At 40.7% G+C, this 10,597-nt stretch overlaps 1 protein-coding gene across 4 annotated transcripts; it reads left to right on the plus strand.

Moving 5' to 3' along the window:
- Positions 1 to 1,409: 1,409 nt before the first annotated feature.
- fbxo11b (F-box protein 11b) lies at positions 1,410 to 9,096 on the plus strand. Of its 4 annotated transcripts, none has more exons than XM_020605137.1 (14): positions 1,410 to 1,784; positions 2,973 to 3,136; positions 3,382 to 3,442; positions 3,706 to 3,850; positions 3,929 to 4,058; positions 5,101 to 5,184; positions 5,343 to 5,475; positions 5,627 to 5,733; positions 6,456 to 6,567; positions 7,640 to 7,746; positions 7,855 to 7,992; positions 8,079 to 8,296; positions 8,461 to 8,641; positions 8,745 to 9,096. In XM_020605137.1, exons 1-14 carry the CDS (start codon positions 1,697 to 1,699, stop codon positions 8,943 to 8,945), a joined length of 1,869 nt encoding a protein of 622 aa, XP_020460793.1. In that variant the 5' UTR covers positions 1,410 to 1,696; the 3' UTR covers positions 8,946 to 9,096. The 4 variants fall into 4 exon arrangements, with proteins under 4 accessions (XP_020460793.1, XP_020460794.1, XP_020460792.1 ...); XM_020605138.1 differs by having other exon boundaries at positions 3,709 to 3,850; XM_020605136.1 differs by having other exon boundaries at positions 1,411 to 1,784; positions 3,382 to 3,463; positions 3,709 to 3,850.
- The last annotated feature ends 1,501 nt before the right edge of the window (positions 9,097 to 10,597 follow it).

Consider the following 10,597-nt stretch of genomic DNA (forward strand, 5'->3'; position numbering starts at 1 on the left):
AGTACATGTAATACCAACTAGAGCACTGTGGAATAATGTGACAAACCCAGGCCTACAGAAAAGAGGCTATTAATGTACAGACATCACCATGTTTCTCTATAGTCACTGAAAATTATAGAATATTTACCTGAGGCGTAGCTTGGGAGCTACTTTAAGAAATATCATTCATGGCTTCCTGATGACCTTCAGCTTAACATGTTACACCAAAATCCCTAGTTTGTTCCAGCAAGGTTGTTGCACATCACTCCCATCACCCCTTTCTCTTTTTTCCTGTGTTTCATGTTTGGTTCTCCACTGAAAACTATCTAATAATAAAAGTCCCAAAAAACCTTTAAAAAGTAATATCATCCAGTCAGTAAAATTGCCAGGATCTTGTTTAATCTGGAATAATGCAGAATTAGGATGGCTTTGTTAAGATCAGTAAAGGAAACATTCAGTAATGTCCAGCATGTACTGTTATTTTTCATATAAAAAGTATATGTGTTTACCTTTATTATTTTTCCTAGCACTAAAAATTATTCAAGGGATTAATCACCTCTGTATTGTTCTGTAATGACCATTATATCTATTTGCACTTATTACTAAAATGACTAATTGATTATTTTGTTAAATGTTAAAATTTGTACTAAGATCTCCTACACATAGATCTTCACCAGACAGAACATGCAAAATTAAAAATCAAAGTCCAGAAAAAACCTTGTGACAATATGACAAAACAGTGTCAGTGTTGTGGTTATGTCCTCAAAAGCTTTAGTAATAATGCCTCATAATTTGCAGCCTAACAACGCCCTCTAGTGGTCCTCTTATATAAAATGATAATAACCTTACTGACCAAACTTCTTTATTAAAGTGATACTCCACCCATTCATGCAGAACCTCTTTGTGAAATTGCTGTTAATAATTTTACTTAAATGTCAAAGAGCTCAATTAAAAGACACAGGGTAAACACGAAGGAAAAAATGACCACAAAAAGGCACAAAACGACTACAAGCAGCACATCACTTGGTTTGTATCCCCTTCTGTCTCCTAAGGGGGTTTGGGGACCCAGGGCCCCATTTTCTCATAATCCGTCCATGCTTCCTAAATAGGCAAATAACTAGACAAACGTAGGGTCATTTGTTTATTGTTGATAATGCAGTAACTTTGTAGAAATTATTTAACAGTCTAATCCTGGTCGTTGTGGTTACAGATTATACCAACATGAAGCCTTGACCCTTACTCATTCATGTACACTACGAACTGGGGCTGTGTACATTATTTATACATGTACATTATTTGGAGGAGTACATTATTGCGCCCTTGTATTGATAAAATCTCTGCTTGACCGATTCCGAACCCTAACAGAAAGATTTGTCAGTTGATACGAATCACCCGATTGGTTGTTACAGGAGGAGCTTATGAAATGCTAGATCTGATTGGTCGAATGGACACTGCTTTTTTTCTCGCGATTGTTTCCCGTGTGGGTTAATGGCTCCTCCTGCTACAGACTGAGACGGAGCTGGCACGAAGCAGCGACAGAGGGGAAGCTGTAACACCACGGAGAAAAAAAGGCGAATACACCCCGAATACTAGCGGGTTTTTGGTCGCGGCTGTTTGGGTGTGTTTAGGGAAGAGACTGTACGGGGGGTAGTTTGGGTCGAGGACTAAATTCAGCAGCGGGCGGTCGAGGTCTATTTTTCATCAACCAACTCCCCTGATGAACTCCGTCAGAGCCACCAACAGGAGACCCAGGCGAGTGTCGAGGCCGCGCCCGGTGCAGCCCGAACGGAACAACGGGGATAGAGGTAAGCTAGGCCACAGTCAGCTAATGATGCCGTGTCAGGACATAATAGTCTTCATGTAGCTCTCGTTAATACTTACTAGCCTTTTCTTTATACTAAAAGGCTACGGGTTCAACAGGAAAAAACGAGGCTTCTTTCTCTGTGGCTTAGGCCAGGCCGCGCTTTGTTTGGCTTGAGTGATTGGGGCTAGCTAACACCGCTAGCTATCTTACGAGGTTAGATGGAGGTTGGGGGCTGTCTTCGCCTAACGTAATGCGTATGTAGCTATACGATCAACATTAATAGCGCATAGACAGGTAACCTCATCTTGGAGACGTAGGGATCGACTTCACACGGCCTGACTACAGTCTTCGCGTCTGCTGGGCCTTTGCATTCCCAGCTGTCACTACCGATTCTGAGGGTGTAACGTTAAATCTGCGCACTGCCATTTTTGGGGTGTAACGTTAACTAACAAAATATTAGCAGCGAATGGGGGCAATGCTAGCTAGCTGTCCAGCTACAAGAGGCCACACAGATCAGCTGTGACAGATGATACGGTGTGATTTTTGGATATGTCCATTTGGTATGCTTTAGGCAGCAGATTGACGCTTAAGTAGCCAGCACATTGAGCTTATATCTCTTTCCTTGTTCTCAGTGCCTGCTATCCGTAGCTCTATTTGTTTATACCGCGGGTTTGCCAACTACGCAGTTCAGTTTTTAGCCATTAGCCGCAAGTCTGCGATTTCATCTGCGGCCCTTCGTTTGACAGCACCATAGCAGATTATTGTGATTCCGCTCATATAGTACACAGAGACACATGCCCACCGCCCGATATCAGTTAGGTATGGCTATGCAAGAATGACTGGCAATGGGGCTGAAATGGTGCATTATCAATTACTAACCTTTGTCTGCCTTACCAACTAACTACCCTGCCTGTCAGGCTACACAGTGTGCATGCAGCATGCGAGCTGAATGCACACTATTGTGTCAATAATGACAAGGGGAGTAAAAGTGTCTGTGGTTCAAGCGTTTGCTGCAATCATTGGATAAATTGCGGTGTGTAATTGAGCAAAGGAGAGAAGAGTGGGCTTCTTAAAGAAATACCCTATTTTTTTTTAAATTGCATATTTTTCCTCTATACTGCATCTTTGTGCACTGAAGTGCCTCTTTACTAAGCAGTGTTAAGTATAGCAAATCTGACTTTCTTTCCAGATGAGGAGGCTCCTGCAGCAGCTGCAGCAGAGATGGCTATTGAGGAGTCTGGTCCAGGAGCCCAGAACAGTCCCTACAAGCTTCGACGCAAGACCCTGCTTCCCAAGAGAACCGCTGCTGCCTCTGCCACCACCTCTGCCTGCCCCAGCAAGGGCCCGATGGAGGTTAGACAGAATACATTTTTATGTATTTTTGTTTTAGTATTGCGCGGCAGTATGCTTGCCTACAGACCTGAGTGTGTGTGTGTGTATGTGTATGTGTGAGAGAGTAAGTAAATGACAGTGCATTGCTGAGCTGGTCCTTTTCTGAAGGAACAGTGATTTTGTGACGAAGCAATAAATGTACCCATTGATTACCTAGTCACCGAAACTTAGCATGAAGTTAATATCCTACATGCCCTCTTTTATAGGGAGCTTCCACCTCATCGACAGAAGCCTTTGGCCATAGAGCCAAGCGGGCACGAGTGTCCGGTAAGAGCCACGACCTGCCAGGTGTGTGTTAAATTTCTGCAGCTGGGCAAGGACAGTGTTAGCTGTATTAGTTAAGTCTTTATTGAATTTTATTTTGTTTTTTCCCTCTGTGTGTGTGCCTGTAAATTTTAGTTTGCAATCCATTAAATAATTTGACTCCCTAGTTTAATGTATTTGGAATGAAAGATTTTACCTAAAGCTTACATTATGAGCGTGTGTGTGTGTGTGTGTGTGTGTGTGTGTGTGTGTGTGTGTGTATTTAGCAGCCCCAGCAGAACAGTATCTGCAGCAGAAGCTCCCAGATGAAGTCGTTTTGAAGATCTTCTCCTACTTACTGGAACAGGACCTCTGCCAGGCGGCTTGTGTCTGCAAAAGATTCAGCCAACTAGCCAACGACCCCATCCTATGGTTAGTGCTGCAGAAAATATGGCTGTGTTTTAAATATTAGTCATTAAAAGACAGACAACTCAAATTCTAATATTCTAGGAAGCGACTATACATGGAGGTGTTTGAATACACCCGTCCCATGATGCACCCTGAACCAGGCAAGTTCTACCAAGTCAGCCCTGAGGAACACGAGCACCCAAACCCCTGGAAGGAGAGTTTTCAGCAGCTGGTAAGCTGGTCTCCATAGTTTTGGATGTGTTGCGCTTTCGTGACAATTAATCATTTTGTGGGCATGATTTAGATCCCTGTGCAATCTCCATATCACGTGACAATGATTCTGCCATGTTTGCATTAGCAGTGACATCCCTTGCACCAAACCAAGCACTCCCTTTTCCTCACTAATCTCCATTAACTAATAGGCATGAAGTGATTTATTTCTGCCTCAACTGCTATTTGACTCTAGGTGTACAGGGCAGGCAGCATAGCATTTGAAAAATAGTTGCAGGAGGACCCAAAATCTCTGACCATGTCAAACACATTGGACTTGTTTTTGAATCAGTCTTCCCTCCCTGTCTACAGCTCATCACGTGATGTAATGCTTTCCTGCTATTTGTTAACGCATCTTAGCAAGGAAAAATGAGCGCTTGTTTTGATGCAAGGCATCTCTCTGCTTATGCAAACATGGCAGAATCGTCAAGTTGTCACAAGAGACAGAGATCACACAGGGATCCAAATCACACTCGCTATACAATTAATCGTGCAGCCCTAATGTCTTTGGGTGGAACTTTTTTTTCCACTTCTTTCTTTTTATGTCATCACTTTCTATAGTTATATGCAGTTCTGCAAGGCCATGAATGGCTTTGTAATAAAATCCACTAGGGATACACTCATTTATGGGATGGTTAACAGGACAGGAACCAGAAAAAAATGTTACCTAAATTCAGTTGATTTGTTTTCTGACTTTTTCTAATGAATTATTGGATAAACTAACTTCTTCACTGAAAAAAATCACTGTGATCCATATGCCTAAAAGGTTAGAAGTGCTGATGTACACTGAGTTTCTGTGACAACTTTTTTTGTTGCACATTCCTCCTGTTATGTATTTTCTATTTAGAAAAAAAAAACTTAGTTTAGCGCAAGAAATTCTATATGTGAGTGATACATTTTGCTAAACTAATGACAAAAAAGGGGCAGATTTATGCTTTTTGAACCATGTTAAGGTTTAATGTGTTCAGCAGCAAGTTGTGTTGATCTTGTTTTCTCTGTTGCAGTACAAAGGTGCCCATGTAAAACCAGGCTTTGCTGAACATTTCTACAGTAACCCTGGGAGATATAAAGGCAGAGAAAATATGCTGGTAAGTTAAAACCTTTTAGTTAAATAGAAGCCCTTCAGTACTAATTTGTTTGCAAGGTACAGCTAATGTAAACATCGCTTGCTTTTCCAAACTGCCTTCTGATGAATCGTAGGTGTGTGTCTGTTGAGCCTGAACGTGTTCATGCTTTTCTCCTGCAGTATTATGACACCATTGAGGATGCACTGGGTGGGGTACAAGAGGCCCACTTTGATGGTCTAATCTTTGTTCACTCTGGCATCTATACTGACGAGTGGATTTATATAGAGTCCCCCATTACTATGATTGGTGCAGGTAAGCATGTTGCCTTCACTGAAAACCTCTTAAAACATTAACTTGATGCCGGTGCCGCATGCAATCAATATCTTAAGGTGGGGATATGCAGTCAATGTTGTTTGTCCATATGTATGAGGGTGTTAATGAATATTTTCTGCTTCCCCCTCAGCTCCTGGTAAAGTAGCAGATAAGGTGGTGATAGAGAATACCAGAGACTCAACATTTGTCTTTATGGAGGGTTCAGAGGATGCCTACGTTGGATACATGACCATCAAGGTAAACACAGATATCACCTTTACCTTCGTTTGAATTTTTTTTCCAGTCTTGGAGAATAGCTGTGTATTAAAGACCCTGTCTTATGGTCCCATCACAGTTGAGCAGTGGAAAAAGTCCAGCATAGTCTCCAATTTATTATTTATATATAGTTGAGGATAAAATTATTTCCCTAATGGGTTTTTTGTGAATGTGTTGTAAGCAAGAAAAAAAAAATCCCACAAGTCTAACGATAGACACAGGCCTTATAAAGACACTCATGAACTCCTAATCACAAAACCAAACTGTGGTCAACTAGCAAATGCATCTCTGAAGTAATCCAGGGTATGAAAATGTATCTCTAAGGAATACATTGCATTACATAACAAGTTTTAGGTTTATATTTGACTGATGTCTGAGATGTGTGGGGGGTTGGTTTGTTTTTGTGTTTTATCCAAAAGATCAGAAATGCCTGTTATGTTGGTAGTTTTGTTGCTCGAGTTAGACAAGCTCTAACAATGTGTAAAGTATGAACATTTCCTGGCTGTTGCAAAGTCTTGTAAACTGTTTTTGAATATTTTATGTCTGTTGTGTTATCAGTTTCATCCTGCAATAAGTTATAAACATTAGTGGCACTAACATCTTCAGTATGAAAAGTCCACTGTATGTGTGTGAAGTGGGAGGACAGAAGATTGATGTCGTCACTGTCTCAGCTTCTGTCTGACCGGCTGCTCCTCTCTGCTCAGTTTAATCCTGATGACAAGTCGGCACAGCACCATAACGCCCATCACTGTCTGGAGATCACAGTCAACTGCAGCCCCAACATCGACCACTGCATCATCCGTTCTACTTGCACAGGTAACACACACACACACACACACACTCACCACTTGTTACAAAAGTTGGCTGCATTAACACGGACACCTGAACTGCCCTAAAAAACTGAGGTGACAGATGTGATTTTCATTTCACAGTGTAGCATTTTCTCCAGCCTCTTTGTTTGATATGATTCAGATATTCATGTTTTCTTTTTGTTCTGTTTAGAGCCATGGTCCTCTATGGTTTGATATGCACAATGTCCCTAATTTTGGTGTGTCACTAAATGATGGTGGTGTTCCTTATTGCATTCTAGGACAAGAGGCTAAATTTGTCATATGGGTCTTTTTTTTATGAAAAATGCTACAGCTGTGAGAACTGTGGGGAAAAAAAAAAAATCAACCAATACTGGACAGTGTAACACTCATTGTTGTGTGTTCAGATCATTTGATTGTGCCATGTCTTGGCCTGATTAAGACCATTTACCATCAAATGTCTCATCATGTTTGGTATCAGTAAATGTCTTCGGAGTGATTTTTAGTGTTTTGACTTTACTTCTACCTAAAAATAAAAAAAAAACACAGCCACTGATGTTATTTGTTGGTGATGATAGTGTTGGAGTGCACCAAGGTGTTGCCAGTACTGAAATGCCAGTGTTTGTTTATGTATGTATTGACCAGCAGTGCAGTGCACGTTTCCTAGCTACTAATTACTGTATGTGTTAGTTGCTTATGTGAATGTCCATTTAATTTAGCACTAAAAATTTTTAAGGCTTCTGTCCAGATCATACAGGTGTGGCAAACAGCTGACCCACATCTGGTGTACTGAATGAACCTGTAAGCTCTGTGCTAGAAGCCGCATCTTAGTTTACATTTATGACTGCAGCCCTGGACTGTACAGTTGTGCTGAAATGTTAATTGTGTTATGAATGAGTTGATGACAATTTCGATCATCATTAAGGGTTGTAAAAATACCGTTGCATATCATTTTCTTTGGCTTTCTTTCCATACTGTAAATTGAATCAACTGATCAATTGATGATGGAAATGACCTTTACTTGCAGCCTTACTGTAGTGTGTACCTTCTGTTTGTTTTTTTTTTGTTTGTTTGTTTAGTGGGTTCAGCTGTGTGTGTGAGTGGCCAGGGAGCATGTCCAACCATCAAACACTGCAACATCAGCGACTGTGAGAATGTAGGACTGTACATTACAGACCATGCACAGGTAAAAAAAAAAAAAAAGTCTTAAAAGTACCTTTTATGGTTTGTCATAAATGTGCACAGATATTTTCATGCTTTGCTTCTGATGTTGACATTTTGTTCTTTATTCCAGGGCATTTATGAAGACAATGAAATCAGCAACAATGCCCTAGCAGGAATTTGGGTGAAGAACCACGGTAATCCCATCATTAGGCGTAACCACATCCACCATGGACGAGATGTTGGAGTGTTCACCTTTGATCACGGGATGGTAACTACACATCAGCTATGTCATGTCACATATCACTGTTGAAGAAACTTCACAGACCATCTAATTTGTCATCTTGTCTGTTTCAGGGTTACTTTGAGAACTGTAACATCCATAGAAACCGTATAGCAGGCTTTGAGGTGAAGGCCTATGCCAATCCCACAGTAGTGCGTTGTGAGATTCACCATGGCCAAACAGGAGGCATCTATGTGCATGAGAAGGGGCGGGGACAGTTTATAGAGAACAAAATCTATGCTAATAACTTCGCTGGTGTGTGGATCACATCCAACAGTGACCCAACAATACGGTGAGCGCAGGCTGCTATTGTTACAGACTGTCAGAAAAGGCCAAAAGATACAGTTGTGTAGGAAATCTGATTGCACTATTTTTAGCATCTTTTCACCACCATCATTCTATCTACATGTGTGTGTTTATTTCAAGATTGTGACTGTTCTTTTGTTTTATATCCAGGGGAAATGCTATATTCAATGGCAACCAAGGAGGTGTGTACATATTTGGTGATGGGCGGGGTTTGATAGAGAATAATGATATCTATGGCAACGCCTTGGCGGGAATCCAGATCCGAACCAACAGCTGCCCCATTGTACGACACAACAAAATCCACGATGGGCAGCATGGCGGCATCTATGTGGTAAATAAGTCCTTCAGTTTACCAGCAAATATGAAATATCTGTGTAGTATTTGGTCATTTTTATTTATTTATTTTAATAAGCTGATCATGCTTTGTGTTTCAGCATGAGAAAGGCCAGGGGGTGATCGAGGAGAATGAGGTTTACAGCAACACGCTGGCCGGCGTCTGGGTGACCACAGGCAGCACTCCTGTCCTCCGCAAGAACCGCATCCATAGCGGGAAACAGGTAAAAGCGACACAGCTGAATGTGTTGGCTTCATGTCAGATGAGGACCCTGGTCACCTGTTTTATCCATTTATTTTAATTTTATTATTATTATAAAAGTCGCAATGGCGGTCTTACTTGGTCTGACCTAGTAACATTTAGGTTTCACTTTCAACATGGCACAAGTTGGAATTGTGTGAAGTCTTGCTAACAAAATTATGATGTAGGATGTTATGTAGAGTGGACCTACCAATCACAACAGTATAGATGTCTGTGTGGTGTAGAGTGGACCTACCAATCACAACAGTCTAGATGTCTGTGTCTCTTGTGTGGCTCTGAGATGCTTACCTCGATAAAAAGCATGATTGTTTTGGAGACTGTTTAAACAAAAACAATATGAGAAATATTTCTCCTGGCACACGCAGTTGTCCACCATGTTGTAATAAGAAAAATGCCTTCATACATTATCCGTCACTTGATGTAATGTCCAGTTTCATGCTTGCGGCAAATATCGCACACGTACCCACAGCTCTCTCCACCAAAGTCATGGGTATGTCTGAAGCCTGGAAGGCCACCACTTTAACAGATCAATGAAGCAGCCTGTCAGTATTTATTGGAACTGTCTCAACACTAATACAGTTCACGCCCTTTGTTATGAATCTCATGTCTGAAAAGGGCTTCACCTCATGATTAATTTTCATGTGGCAGAACCAGCTATAGTGAAGCTACTCAGTGTAGATTTGTAGTGATAATACATTTTTTGTGAAGCCTGACTGATGTTGATATATACTGCTAAGAATTACAAAAGAAAAGTATAATTATAGTGCAATGCCACCCTTTCTGAATTTCCATCCTACTGTGAGACTTTGGCTCTTATTAGTTGCATACTGTGTGGTTTTAAAAAGTCTTAAATGTAACTTGGTGAACCCTGCAGAAATCCTTTTGAGGGATTCAGGTTATGGTTTATGTATAAACATCCTAGTTGTAAATAACCCAGGTAAATTTTGATAAAAGGTGTACTCGGATGACAGTGATGTGTATGTGTACTTTTACTCTTGTTTTGTGTGTTAACAGGGAATATTTATGCTAACTGGCCTATTGTAAAGTGTGAGACAAGATTGCAGGAAAAAGTAAAATGTTGATACAGATGCCCTCAGTTAGCTCTTGGCTAGAATATAATACTCCATTTATGCACATGTCAACACTTGTACATTTTCCAAAAATATTGTTTCTGAATAAAACAATTGTAATACTTTGATCATCAAAAATGGTGGTAACTAAGGTCTCCAGCTGTACTTCAGTTCACTCAGTTTTTAATACCACTACTGTCGACTATGATTCAGGAAAAAATATTTCTATATCAGATCTACGGTGTCCTTAGTTTACCTTTTTTGTCTCCTAAAGAAATTTGTGATACACCCTCATGTTCATTTAGCACTGTGATCTGCTGCTGCTGCTGCTACTTTCAGCAGTTCTCGTTAGGGGACGCCACAACGAATTAGCTGCTCGCATGTATACATTTGGCAAGCGTTTTACGGCGGATGCCCTTCCTGACGCAACCCAAATTGGGATGGATACATACAGTGGGTACGGAAAGTATTCAGACCCCCTTAAATTTTTCACTCTTTGTTATATTGCAGCCATATGCTAAAATCATTTAAGTTCATTTTTTTCCTCATTAATGTACACACAGCACCCCATATTGACAGAAAAACACAGAATGTTTGACATTTTTGCAGATTTATTAAAAAA

This window comes from Monopterus albus, unplaced genomic scaffold (genome assembly GCF_001952655.1).
Source record: "Monopterus albus unplaced genomic scaffold, M_albus_1.0 scaffold69.1, whole genome shotgun sequence".
Lineage (NCBI taxonomy): Eukaryota > Metazoa > Chordata > Actinopteri > Synbranchiformes > Synbranchidae > Monopterus > Monopterus albus.